Source organism: Camelus dromedarius, chromosome 33 (assembly GCF_036321535.1).
Source record: "Camelus dromedarius isolate mCamDro1 chromosome 33, mCamDro1.pat, whole genome shotgun sequence".
In the NCBI taxonomy this organism is placed as follows: domain Eukaryota; kingdom Metazoa; phylum Chordata; class Mammalia; order Artiodactyla; family Camelidae; genus Camelus; species Camelus dromedarius.
In genome coordinates, this window is record NC_087468.1 from 9,644,340 (window position 1) to 9,658,461 (window position 14,122).

Sequence of the window (14,122 nt, forward strand, 5' to 3'; positions counted from 1 at the left end):
GCACCAGCCCACTGGCCCATCTCCTTGCCCTCTGCCCATCTCTGAGATTCCTCCGCAGTCCAGATACCCTGCCTTCTGTGGGGCTGAGCGGTTCCCTCTCTGACCTGTCCACTTACTCCTCTCCAGGTGCTCAGCAAAACACAAGGGTCTTTGGTCAACAAGATCCCATCCTCCTTCGAAGGCTCTCCTTTAAAATGGCAACCCACAGTCTCACTCCCCCAGTTCATACATTTTTAAAGCTCTGAACACCCGAAGTTTGTAAAACCTCATTTGGCAGAACGGACAGAAAGCCACATGTATCTGTGATCCCACTTCCTGGGATTATCTGTTCATGAGACTGCCCAGACCCTGCCTGGGGTGTTGTGGAGCATGTGGTGTAGACGTCAGTTTGCCTTCCTAAAACACAGAAGGGGTTCTGAACTCCCAGTGCATCCAGACCCGAGTGGTTCAGGTAAGAATCGTGGATTTGAAGCAGTTTTTCCCTCCCTAAACATCTGGCTCTGCTCTCCGAGTCTCCACCTCGGGTGCCTTCAGCTCATCTTTCTGAAAGCTGGGTCTGGGCAGGTCACTGTCCTGCTTCCAGTCCTTGCAGGGGCGCCCACAGCCTCCAGGACCAGGTTCCAGCACCTTAACAGGTGTCCGGGTTCCTCATCAGCGGGTGTTTGTCTCCTGCTACCGGCTTGGCCCGCAGACAGGGACTAGGGGGACGCAAAAGACACTGACACACAGCCTCTGACCTCAGTGCTGGGGAGATGAGACAGCAGGAACCACGGGGAACGACAGAAGGATTAAGCGTCCAGGTGAATGAAACAGGCAGGAAGAGAGAAGGGAGAAGGCGGAGCAGCCAGCGAGGGCTCCGGTCCCGGCGGGCGGGCTGGGCAGGTGCAGGGTAGGGGCAAGGGCGCAGGAGGAGAGAGGATGGGTGGCGTGGTTTCCTGCTCCCTCACCTGGGTGTCTGTCTTCTCCAGACACTTAATGAGGCCTGGCCTGTTGCCTGCCTTTCCAGGGGGCCTAGGGGACGCCTGAAGGGTACCACCTTCTGGGATTAAATGAGTTCCCTGTGTTTTGTCATGTGAACTGACTCCTTGGAGCCTCGTAACCAGACGTTGAAGTTCATTACTGCCATCCTTGTGTCAGTTAAGAAAGCTGATTGGAGCAAGCTGAGGCCAAGTTCCATCTGCCAACTCCGCTTCCTGCTCCCCCTCACCCCTAGATTACACGTCATGTTGGTAGAGGAATTAGACTTGGCTGTTTGGTAGCCCGGCAATTCGCTTCCCATTTCTTGAGGCCCCACTGTGTACAAGGCTCTGAACCTACCCTGAGGTAATCCCCCACATTTATTCTGTGCTTTAAAATTTGCAGAATACTTTTGTCTTCATTGTCTTATTCAATTCCCCAATAGTCCTTTAGAGTTGAGGGGATGTGCTTTATTCATTCTCAATTTACCTTCAGAAGTGGAGGCCTGAAACGGCTGATTTACTCAGGGCCATAGAGCTAGTAAGTGACAAAGTTGGAAGTCAAAAGTTAACTCTCTACCATAGGATACAGCAATTTGTTTTCTATGTCTATAAGACTGTCTCTGTTTTGTAAAAAGTTCATTTGTACTATTTTTCGGATTCCACATGTAAGTGATACATATTTGTCTTTCTCTGACTTACTTCCCTTATGACAATCTCTAGGTCCATCCATGTTGCTGCAAATGGCATTGTTTCATTCTTTTTTATGGTTGAGTAGTATTCCAGTGTGTGTGTGTGTGTGTGTGTGTGTACCACATCTTCTTTATCCAGTCCTCTGTTGATGGACCTTTAGGTTTTGTCCATGTCTTGGCTATTGTAAACAGTGCTGCTATGAACACTGGGGTGCATGTATCTTTTTAAATTAGAGGTTCCATTTTTTTCCAGATATATGCCCAGGAGTGGGATTGCTGGATCATATGATAACTCTATTTTTAGCTTTTTAAGGCGCCTTCATACTGTTTTCCATAGTGAATTCATTACACTGTAGAAACAGAATCCTCTAACACTGAGAACATTAGTTCAGAGGCTAATTTTCTAAAAGTCCTTGTAATGAGCAAAGACAGGAATTTTAAAACCATCTTTGAGAAGAAAGCATTCTCTATTAAAGTACTCTTTCTAAAGCCTGGGTTGTTTTTTGATAGAAGTGATGGAGGACATCCAGCCCTCTTTCCCTGTAATTCTTTCAGGAGGAAGCAATTTTAAAGTCTAATAGTTTGGAGAAAGCAACTTTATAACCGTGGCCTCCACTGCCCTGACTGGAAAAGACAGAGCGTGTTCGTATTTTCACAGCCACACCAGCTGCGTGTGGTGCTTACATCTTTCTGGGTGGAAAGCGTCGTGGGCCCAGCCTTCCATTTCTCCTGGACAAAGAGTTCCCTCTGGGCTGCCCAGATCCACCAGCTAGAACCACAGTTCCAAGGGGGGAGAATAACCAGCACGCTTTTTAAAATAGGCAACTAAAAAAAAAAATGGCAAAAGGCAAAACCAGAAAAAAACAAAACTGGGATGGTTCAAATAACTTTAGTGGGATGTATCTTTACATCCAAGAGAAGTGGGGAATGCAATAAATCAGACCAAAGACTGGAACGACCTCCCTTGCCAAATGGTTGGCGTTTTATAAGCCGTGTTTGCCAGGCGACCCCTGTGCTGCTTCCCGAGGCCGTGGCTCCTGAACACATCCCCCTGATTGTGCCCCTTGGTGGGCCACCTGCAGCTGGGGGCTGGTTTCTGCCTGACAGCTCTTTTGTAAGATAGTGTGGCATGCCCCGAGTAACCAGCATCCTTCATCAGGACTGAGAGCGAGGTAGGTCATGGACACATCTCACTGGCTCAGAATGGGCCCCGACTGCACAGGAGTCGTCATTGGGGGCGGGGAGTGCGTTTGCTTCAGTTCTGACCAGAGCCTTCCCTTTCTCCCTGTCAGCTCCTGCACACGCTAGGTTAGCAGGGTCTTCACCCTCACAGGCTGATTCCGTGCACCCAGTGAGGCAGGAAGTGTAGAGAAGACTGGCGCCTGAAAGACACAAAGGAGGGCTGAGTGGGAGGAGGGGAGCGTGAAACCTCCTGGAGATTTGAGCACCCCTCACCTTGTGCAGAAGGCCCTCGCCAGTGACACCTGAGACTGTTCAGCCCCTGAAATGAGTATGTCATCGTGTAGAAGTTGTACGTTGGCTTCAATGAAACATATTGTTAAAATTAATTTTACCTATTTCTTTTCACTTTTCTTTAATGTGACTATTAGGAAATCTTAACGACCTGTGAAGCTTGCAGGATTGTTCGGTGAGACGGTGTGAATGACGGCTGTTATTCCTTTGGCCCAAGCAGCTGGGCGCGATCTTGAAAAGAGACACACTAATATTGAGCACCATCCGTACCAATTACTTGCAGATGCCTAACATATGACCCCAGAATGTAGTGGCGTTTAGTGTCTCCCAGCGTCTATGGGTCAAGAACGTGGCTCGGTTGGGTCCTCTGGCTCAGGGTCTCTCTAGAGGCTGTAATCAGGGTGTCGGCCAGGGCTGCAGTTACTCCAACGCCTGACTCAGGAAAGATCCCTTTCCAGGCTCACAGCGCGTGGCTGTTTGGCAAGGCTTGGTTCCTTCTGGGTGGTTGGGCAGAGAGCCTCATTCCGTCCTTGGCCATCAGCCAGAGGCCACCCTCAGTTCCTTGCCTTGGGGATTTCTCCATCCAGCTGCCCCCATCATCCTCGCAAACCAGTGAGAGGAGCAAGAGTCTGCATGCCAGCAGGTGGAAGTCACCCAGTCTCCTAGGTGACATGTCATCACTTTGCCCTACTCTGTCCACTCAGTCCGGCCACACTCAAGGTGGGGCTTACACAGCACCAGGAGGCTGGGACATGGGCAGTGTCTTAGAAGCTGCCTGCTGCAGCCAGGTAGCAAGGGTCCCTTTAACCTGACATCCATCCCCCGCATGGTTGCTCTTTAATGTCATGTACTTACGCTCAGGGGTCCAGGGTGCTGCATTCGTATTTGCTTGTCACTGCACACAGAAACTCTGGAATAATACATGAGAAACTACAGATAGTGGTGACTTTGGGGGACGAGAGGGGAAGTGAGCAGGTGGGGACGGGATGGGAGGGGTGCATTTCCCTGGGTACCTTTTTCTTTTGGAGAGTTTAGAACCTTGTGTGTATAGAGTACCATGGGGGGCGGGGAGGAATAATCTGCTTCCACCCCGCAGGGGCTCCATGCCTGGCTGTCGCCGTTCCCTGGCTCCATCTGACTCCTCTGGGGCCTGAAGCCAGTGCAGGCCCTCCCTCCTCCAGGGCTCCATTCTAGGGCTTGTCCCGCCATATAAAACCCACTGCGTCCCTTGTCTCGGCCCCCGGCTCACCTGACGCTTGTATTCCAGTGAGTCAGGCTCCGTCGGTTGAATGAATGAGCTCTTTCCCTTTAGCAGATATGGGGCGGGGAAGGTGGGGGGGGGGGCCCTGGTTCTCCCTGCGATCGTACCCTGTGGGTGGGGGCAAACTGGGAGAGACCCGGGTAGGAGTACACACCAGGGCACGTCTGACTGTCGGGGCCCCAGGACCCCCCAGATCACAAACCCCAATTTCCCCTCCGAGGTGGCTCCAGGAACCTCCTCGCAGGCTGTCTGCTCTCCGTGGCTGACTCGAGACGTAATGGACCTTTGTAGGCAGGAGGCTACGGTCTACCCTGGTGTTTCTCCAGGTGTGGCCTCTGGGCCAGCAGCCTCTGCATCACGTGGGGACTTATTAGAAATGCACGCTTCAGGCCTCTTCCCGCACTTAGAGAATGAAAAGCCCGGGAGGCGGGCGCAGCCACCTGCAGTTTTAACAAGCCCTCTGGTGATGCGCATGCCGGTACCCCTCTAGTCTGAGAAGCACTGGTCCAGCGTTGACTCCTGGCTCCTGTGAGAGAGCTTCCTGCTTACCCAGGGGCTGGGGGGCAGAGCAGGTGTCCCTCTGAGGACAGCTCCTCCGCCAGCATCCTCCCACAGCGCCTGGGACTCCCTGCTGCCCAGAGGACTGACCTGTTGAGGAGCTTCTACGTACGCTTAGCCACCAGCTCACTGTCTCAGTTCCTTGGAAGAATATTTTGTGACTTTATGCTTTTCTAAAGGTGTCTTTGTGCTGGAGCTCAGGGACAGATTGTTCTTGGAGAAAGGATGAAGCATCTTGCAGACAGAGTGTCTCTTCTCTTAGAAGCCCACGTACGAGTTCATGAGGTCAAGGGAGGTGAATGCCATGCCAGACGGACGTAAAGGGCGGTTGGGTGCAGCTGTGCAGCTCTGGCTGGTGCCTGCTTTGTTTGCTTCTGGTTCAGATAATAAAGGAGGATACAGCTGCTGAACTAGCCGTAGCCAGTGAGGACTAGGGCTTAAATGGTCCAGTGGTTAGGGCTTAAATGGTCCACCAAGAATTGCTTAGAAATGTCACAAATATGCTCTTTAGAACAAATCCAAGAGTTCTACTTTAGGAAATGCGGGGGCAGATTTATTTTGCAGGAATCTAAAGCAGGACTGGACCTTAGAGATTGTCCAGCACAAACCTTCATTTTACAAGGAGGGAAATGGGGCCGGGGGCGGGGTGTTAAGTGACTTGCCCCAAACGCACACAGAACTGGGTGGGGGAGAACTGGGCCCACACCCTGCCCTAGTGGGTCTTTCCCCTAAAGTCGCTGAAATTACTTATAAAAATATTCAGAGGAATGTATCCATGATAGGCCTATAATTGGCTTTTAAAGGAAACTCGACATATTTTAGGGGTCGGTCTTTGGACTTTGAAGGTGACTTCAAAGAAGACAGTGAGGCCTTCGGAGCACAGGGGTCAGTGGCCTTCAGACGGGTCCTGGAGCCCCAAGGTCCATCCAGAAATGCACTCTTCCCTGGGGCCCTGACAGAACAGTTCTGCATTGGTTTGTGTAGAGAACATGCTTCTGAATGAGACCTCTTTTGAAATGACTTAATCTGAAAACTATTATTCCACCAAGAAACAGTTCAACAGTACTGATGCAAATCCAGTTTCGTCGTTATCAGAAATAACAAGACTTGAAATTTTGCTTCTTTGTTTTCTTTTTTTTTTAACCTTTATGGATCCAAAAGTAGGCTCCCTGACGGCGTCTGTCAGGACACATCTGAGGGACCCTGGGAGTTGCCCTCCCAGAAAGTCTCCTCCTGTTTGGTCTTCCTCATCCAGTAGGATGTCCAGGCAGGTGTCTCCTCCAGATCTTTGATGGGGGGAGACGGAGTCACTGTGCTCACAAGTCAAGTGTATGGTTCCCCAGCTCCCGGCAGAGTACTGCTTCGTCTCCCTCTGTTTACCGTGAACGGTACTAGAGATACGGCACAGGCCTGTCACTGAACAGATAACCGTGGAATTAAAACCTCACTGGGAAAAGCACCTATTTGATTCCACTTGTTAGAAAGCTCACATTCTGGAAGCAGCCCATCGCACCCGACGGCTGTCATGAGGCTTCATCTTCACAACGGGGCAGTTTGTGATGTCCTCAGTGCATCAGAGGAGAGGGCTTAGAAAGAAAAATAAATTATTTAATGGGGAAATCAAATAGACTCGTTACTGAAGCATTGCCCTCCTAAAGGTATTTTGGTGCTAAATGATGATCCTGCTAAGTGTCGGCACCTCTTTGTTCCCTCTTTCAGAATGCTAGAAGATGACCTTAAGCTAAGTAGTGATGAAGAGGAGAATGAACAGGTAAGGTTTTGTTTTTTGTTGCTCTTCTTTAGATGCAACCTGAGGACACTGACCTGGGAGACGGTCCTGTGTGTTAACTGAGTCGAACCAGCGCTGGATGGTGGTTCTCCAAGATGCTGGGTGTCCTCTGCTGGTGACGAGATTCTGTGCCACTGGGCTGGTCTGTTAAAATATCCTGGCCTTAATTTTCTTTAAAACTGTGCTTCTGTGATCTTGATGGCATTGAAGCCAACAGTAGCTGTTTATAAGGAAGCCACCTGGGATCAGGCTTCAGTGTGAGATAGTGCCTTTCTTCGGTAACTGGTCTCTGGAGATCAGATGCTTGAGCTCCACCTGATCAGCTTGCAGCAGGCATGCTGTTGCATTAAACACTGAGAAGCCTTATGCCGATATTATTAACACTAAAGCGAAGCAAGCGCAGAGGTGAGCTAAAATGATGAATAAAAAATAATCATGCTCAGAACAGCCTGTTTGTCTTAAGTGATCAATGTGCTTGAAATGTTCTCCCCTGGTGCTGATTTATCCGCTCGAGTCATCAGTCAGGGGTTTATAAATACTCTTCTGATCAGTCAGTTAAGGTGAAAAAATACCCACTTAACATTCATCACTTTCACATCTGCCTTTCAGGAAATGTCTGTATTTTTAAAGCAAGTTTGAAAACACAAAAGACAGATTTTCCTCCACTTGTGGTTCCTTTTTCTCATTATCTGTTTTGTATTTTTGTCAAGTTGGGGTAAATGTGATCTGTATAAAGACAGTTCAGAGAGGGCTTTTTTTAATGTCATTTTTACATGCGATATAAGACCCCTGTTCTGTTCAGTTGATCTTGCGGTGGTGAATTTCATACAAAGGTGTCACAGAATGTGGTGCGGGTCACCAGCTGGGTAGACATGCAAACGGCAGACCCAGAGACGGTGCAGAGGTGAAATAAAAGTCAAGGACGTTTCTGGGAAGCGCGTCTGAGCCGAATGTTGCCGCGAGGTCACAGAAAAAGTTGCTTACCTTGTGAGGGAAGATGAGGCACCCACTGGGGGTGAGACAGAACTCGATGAAATTTGAAACTAGACTGGCAAGCGGAGAAAACTCCAAGCGGAGGAGGTTTGAGCAGGGGGGCCACTCAGGCCTTCGATTTTTTTTTAGAGATTGATTGATTCATTTCTAGGCACACACTGCAGGCCAGTCAGATAGCCACCACGCAGCCGTCTTGGCAGAACCGGAGGACGACTTCACTCCTCATCTTGGTTCCTCGTCTGTGTGTCTATAAGCAAACGATTTCATCTCTGGTCTTTTTTTCCCCAGTGGAGGTTCAGATAGGTACATTGTGAATAAAGTCACATCAGATGTGTAGGCTGTGTAGACTTCGTATTGGAAAAGCGATTTACAGACTACTTCATTCAGCAAGCCTATCTTGATTCGGAAAGGATTGCCTGAGTGATTTCCAGAAACATTTCCACTGAAAATGCCATTTTTAAAGATTAGTTATCTCAAACAGAAGCCCCCAAACCCAGGAGAATGGGTCTCTTCCCAGTCTTCCCTTTCAGACGTTGCAGAATTTTGACTGGAATCTCTAGAGCTGGGGTTGACCGGGTTTACAAAGCTGGGAGGTGCAGCAGAAGTGGAGGCTTATTCTCCTGTTTCCGTCCTCGATGGAGTTCAGACTAGATACAGGACTAATGACTTGAGAATCAGTTTTCCTGTCTGGGTCAGTGACGGGAGCTCCCAGGATATGTTTGGTGGTCAGTTTTATCTCCTTCCCAGTGACTCTTGGTTTTAACAATTCAAGATGCCAGTATTTCTATGGAGGAAAGTGAAGGAATTAGAAGATTTAAGACAAAATTATTCCTGAAGGTACTAAGTCCTAAAGGACTTGGCTAATGGATTTGGAAGGGAGAGGGGAATTATGTTGTGTGTCTTCCTATTTAGTAAAAAAAGATGGGTTCTGCCTCCCAGCTGAGGGTAAGCACGGGAGGCTGGACACAGCCAGGATCTAGATGAAATTATTACAGCTGAGACGTGAGGACAGAGACCATGATTAAGACTTTGAGCAGGGAGCAGCTGAGATAGTGTCAACCGCAGACAGGGTTTCAGAGATGACAAATACATAAGCTCAGGGAAGTAAGGAGCAGCATTCTAAATTGAATGGCTGTATATGCGCCTGCAGCTTCCAGTAATTACATTATCCACACATATTAGGCAGTCTTTTCATTTTAATTATATAACTGCATTTTTCTCTTGAAATGAGCATGGTGTAGCCACTTAAACTGACAATTTTAATTTTACAGGCAGTGATCATTGGATATAATCTGTAGAGGGAAATTTTCCTACTGGCATAATTTACTTCTCACAATGAAGAAAAGTTACCTTTTAATCCCCAATCAATATTTGGAGAGCACACAATTAATTTAATAGATATCTAGGTAGTTAACATAAATCTGCAAGTTAAAGAGCGAATTTTTTTCTTATTCTTAATACACGAAGTTCTCATCTTGTCTTTCAAAAAAGAATCTCGGTCCTCACAGAATGACTCAAAAGCTTTTCTCATCGGGAAGTCAGAGTTGGAGGTGAGATGGCCCTGAGCGCTGAACTGCAGTTCTTTCTGCTTTTTGTTAACGTCGGTTTCTTCTGAAGAGGCACAAGGAACATTCCTATCTCAATTTTCTGCTCTTTACCGTAGAGGTCACTAGATAAGTAACATCAGTTCTGGCTGTAATATTCAAAGCGGATTGCCAATTGTAATGGGCGCTGTGCATTTTTTCCCCCTTGTTCCTTTTTAATATGACAATTGCATAACAGAAAGCAGAACTTTTCAGAGCCTCTGAAGCCATCAGCCGTGCATGTCAATCAGTCACCAAATGAATTAGCTGCATGATATGCAGACGTGAAATAAAAATAGAGGAGTTTTTTGCAGCCCAGCTCCACTTCCCTGGGTGCGTTTTTCTTCTCAGGATCAGCTTGGTTGATGCTGAAGTTCTTGGCCTGTGAAAATTTATTACCCGCAGAGTCAATCTGCATTCAGGCGGCCAAGTCTGAATAAATAGAGTCATTGTGCTTGTCTGGGATTTGTGGCCAGAGTTCATCCAGTCAGCTTGACATTCACATCCCAAGAGATTCATAAAAGCCAACACCCTGGTATGTGCTCTTGAATCCTGCCAAAATTTGGAGAATTATATAAACAGGAGTTGAAGCAGTAATCAGGACCAGGTTTGAGGGGCGAAGCTCCGAAAGCAAGTTTCTCCTACATTAGAAATGAACTATGTTGGAGATAGAATTTGTAGCCAGCAAGAACTAAAACGTTTTTACATAAAAGTCATTCTGAGAAGAATTTTGAATACCTACTAAGTGTCAAATATCCTGCAAGACGCTGGCTTGTAGGTCTTAATGAATTGCATGTTAAGAATATTTATTACGATTATTTAACCTCAAAAATGGAAAGTACTTTTTAAATGCCAGGGAATGCCCTTTTCTCAGTGACTATACAAAAAAGTATATATTACATGTGTTAGACCTAATAGCAAAATAGAAAAAAAAAAAGAATAGTTTTTAGTTTCAGTCTTGTAGTAACATTGTATCTAAGCTAAATATCCATACTGATGAACTGTTTTCTTTTTAGTGTAGAAACAGAACAATAACTCTCATTGAAAGCTATTAGATCTTTCTCATCTGTATATGAAGTAATCATAATTCAAACCTTCAGTCACAATCAGTGAAAGACAGATGTTCAACAGGAGGTTTTTGTTTGTTTAACAGCCCTAAAGCTTAGTTAAGTAATATTTTATAAGTAAAATTTTACTATTACCAAAATAAAATGCAAAATTCTTTTAAGATAGCCAATTTTATTATATCATACCATTCTTCTTTTTTAACTGAAGTATAGTCATTTTGCAATGTTGTGTTAATTTTTGGTGTACAAGCACAGTGATTCAGTTATATATATATATATATATATATATATATATATATATATATATATATTCCTTTTCATATTCATTTTCATTATAGGCTATTACAAGGTATTGAATGTAGTTCTCTGTGCTGTACAGTAGGACCTTGTTGTTTATCTCTTTTATGTATAGTAGTTAGTATCTGCAATCCTGAACTCCCAATTTATCCCTCCATCCTCTTCTTTCCTCTCTGGTAACCATAAGTTTGTTTTCTATGTCTATGAGTCTCTTTCTGTTTTGTAAATAAATTCATTTGTGTCATTTCTTTTCAGCTTCCACCTATAAGTGATATCATATGGTATTTTCCTTTCTCTTTCTGGCTTACTTCACTTAGTATAAAAATCTCCAGGTCCATCCATGTTGCCACCAATGGCATTATTTTATTCTTTTTTATTGCTGAGTAGTATTCAATTGTATATGTATATATCACATATTCTTTATCCATTCATCTGTAGATGGACATTTTAGGTTGCTTCCGTGTCTTGGTTATTGTGAATACTGCTGCTGTGAACATTGGAGTGCATGTATCTTTTCAAATTAGAGTCTTCTTTGGATATATGCCCAGTAGTGGGATTGCTGGATCACATGGTGAATCCATTTTTAGTTTTTTAAGGAATCTCCATACTGTTTTCCATAATGGCTGCACCAATCTACATTCCCACCAGCAGTGTAGGAGGGTTCCCTGTTCTCCACATCCTCTCCAGCATTTATCATTTGTGGACTTTTTAATGATGGCCATCCTGACTGATGTGAGGTGATACCTTGGTGTAGCTCTGACTTGCATTTCTCTGATAATGAAGGATATTGAGCATCTTTTCATGTGCCTGTTGCCTATCAGGCCATTCTTTATAAACATTTGTGAAAAGCAAAAGCATCAGTGGAGATACACAAAAATGTAGTTGTCTTTTTTTTTCCATGTTAATCAGCTATCATTTCCAAAAATGAAATGGTTAGCCAACTTCAACGTCACTGATCACAAAGGCCCACAATCCTGTTTGCTAATTGTTTCCCTCAAACCCATTCTGAGGACCAGACTGAGATTCATGTAAGTTTCATTGTGTCCCCCCAGCTTGGATCTTAGGATGTGACTAATTTCTAAGGACCCTCAATGGAAATCTGGAAAAGTGAGAAAATTCTATAGAAATTAAGAGATGGTCCATTAAATTTGGGCAAACAGACACTTAACACAAAAACAGAGAAACATGGCTTTGTTGAGTGGAAGAATGCAGAGGAAGCCACCTTCCGGAGACTACGCCAAGTTTTTCTTTTACCGGTGGGCATCAGCACCGCCGCAGCGGACTCCGTTCAGAAAGCAGAAGAAGAGCCGTGCCCCCCCGTTCGATAGGCGCGCTCTTCTCAGAGACAGCTGCCGGCAGGGCTCCTGGTTGGCAGAGGAAGTGGAGTTCTCCCTCCAGGGGACGCTGCTATTTAACTCAGAGCAATAGCCCTTTGTTGGGTGACTTCCGTGGTTTTTCCCTTCAATAGCTTTTGCAGAAGTGTAGCCATTCAAGGGCGGATGCTCCTTGGGGTCCCTGCTATCGCTCGTACCCAGGCCTGGGTGCCTTCGTGTGGGAAAGGATTCACCTGCCATCGTTCAGGTGCCTGGTCCAGATGGGCACTTGGGAAGTCTTGTTTGTGTTTGTGTTTTCCCACATTTTCTCCTCGTGGGGTGGGTTATCTCGCAAGCACAGGATTTCTCGGGAGACTGTATAGTAGCCTCTTGTTTCTACGTGGAACAAATCATTTGTGCTGATTCAGTGCCTCTGGGTGCTTCCAGTTCCTTCCTGACCAGATCCGTAGCCAACAGGTTGTGTTGAGTGAAACAAGACCTTTCTTAAGAAACAGACCAGATGGTTCCTAAAATGTCGGGCCACAGACATGGTCCTCTTCACATAGAAAAGTGCAAGAGTGCGGATTAGCCAGAAAATAGCACAATACTCTTAAGTCAATTATACTTCAGTTTAAAGTATTTCATGCTAATATAAATAAGCATTAGTGTAAAACTATTAAACTGTGCCCTTTAACATTCTCCCCCACCTTCCTCCTCTTCTTTATTTGCATTGCTTGAACTGTTTTTAGGCTTATTTAGGTAATAAAAGGAGAGAAGGACAGGAAGAAGCCAGAAAAATTGATTTTTATAAGAAAAGGCAAGGAGCTAATGATGGAAGAATAGATTTAGAACTGAGATGAGGAGGAGAGAATGGGGAACTGACGTTTTAGGGGAGACAGTGAGCCGGGGGTGAGGGGACAAGGAGGCAAAGAGAAGGGGGAAAAGGCTGGTAATTTACCACCTGTCCAGTGAGGGTCCCATATGGGAAAATAGTCCCTTATTTAGTACCTTGATAGGAGCTTTTACTGAAAAATGCCACAAGGAAAAAAAATGAATTTCTTTCAAGGAAGCAGTTTCATAGAGAGTACTGCTTTGATTTTTAAGAAAATAACAGCTCAGCAAAGATTTGTCAGATCCTCTTCAATTGGCAGTTGAAGGATGATGCCTATTTAAAAGCAAAATATTGCCTTGCTCATTCCTTAAAAAAATTTTTTTAAGGAATATTTGGTTTGGAATTAAACTAACAGATGTTTGAATAAACTTTACAATCTATTAAAGACTAAAAGCCTGGTTGCCAATTTTGAGTTCTCATCCTCCAACACAAAACGTTTTGGGAATGAGACTGAACTGAATGAATGAGATGAAGGCTAATCCATCATCCCTCCAGGGTTCAGGACAGGCACCATTGTGGCCTGATCACCTAGTGACATTTTATTTGTCAAGCCCTGATGTGCTCTGTGCTGTTGGTTAGAGCTTGTACCAGGAGTGGTTCAATCATGTGACTGGTACCCACTTCTTGTCCTCAAGGAGGTGGTGTCTAACCTAACTCTGGTCCTTTATGGAGCAAATGTCCTGATGCCCAGGTGGAAGCTACTTGCCATGGGACAGTGATGCCACATACTTGAAGCACAATTTGCTCCCCAGGACCTGGCCTGGGGCTGACGGTCACCCAGCCGACTTCCACCCCCACACACACACTAACAGCCTCCTGCACAGCCGTGGGTCCTCCTACTATCACCCTCCCACTTCAGACCGACCTCTTACCACCCCCACCCCAGCCTCCCCGCCTCCACACAGCCCTCTTCCAGGAGTCACTGGGAACTCTGACCCAAATGTTGCCCTATGGTGGCCAATATGGACCGTCACTCCGGGTACCTTGTGTCTTCCAGGCCCTCAGTGGGGCCCTAGCCCCCTGGGAGGAATCCGATGTCAGTCACTATGGACAGGGGACAGCCCCCATGGCATCTGCTCACATTGTCCCCACACCTTCCCTTCTTTCTCCTAGTCATAGCGGCTGCCCCCAGGTTTTTCGTTTGTGACGGCAACAACCTCCAGGGCCCGGAAGCAGCAGATGTCACACATTGTCCATGGTGTATCCCTACAGGAAAATGTCCTGGAAATGCTCAGAGAAGACAAGGGT

The 14,122-nt window shown here is 46.1% G+C and overlaps 1 protein-coding gene across 6 annotated transcripts in view; it reads left to right on the forward strand.

The window, feature by feature from the left end:
• Positions 1-14,122, forward strand: part of AFF3 (ALF transcription elongation factor 3) — a 493,384-nt gene that overhangs the window by 364,398 nt on the left and 114,864 nt on the right. For all 6 annotated transcript variants that reach the window (XR_010378788.1, XR_010378787.1, XM_064481854.1 and 3 more), the window contains one exon: positions 6,660-6,711. Coding sequence is in view for 4 of the 6 variants with exons in the window: in XM_064481854.1 (XP_064337924.1) it covers positions 6,660-6,711 (52 nt within the window). In the remaining 2 variants the exon portion in view is untranslated. The remainder of the gene's footprint in view (positions 1-6,659; positions 6,712-14,122) is intronic.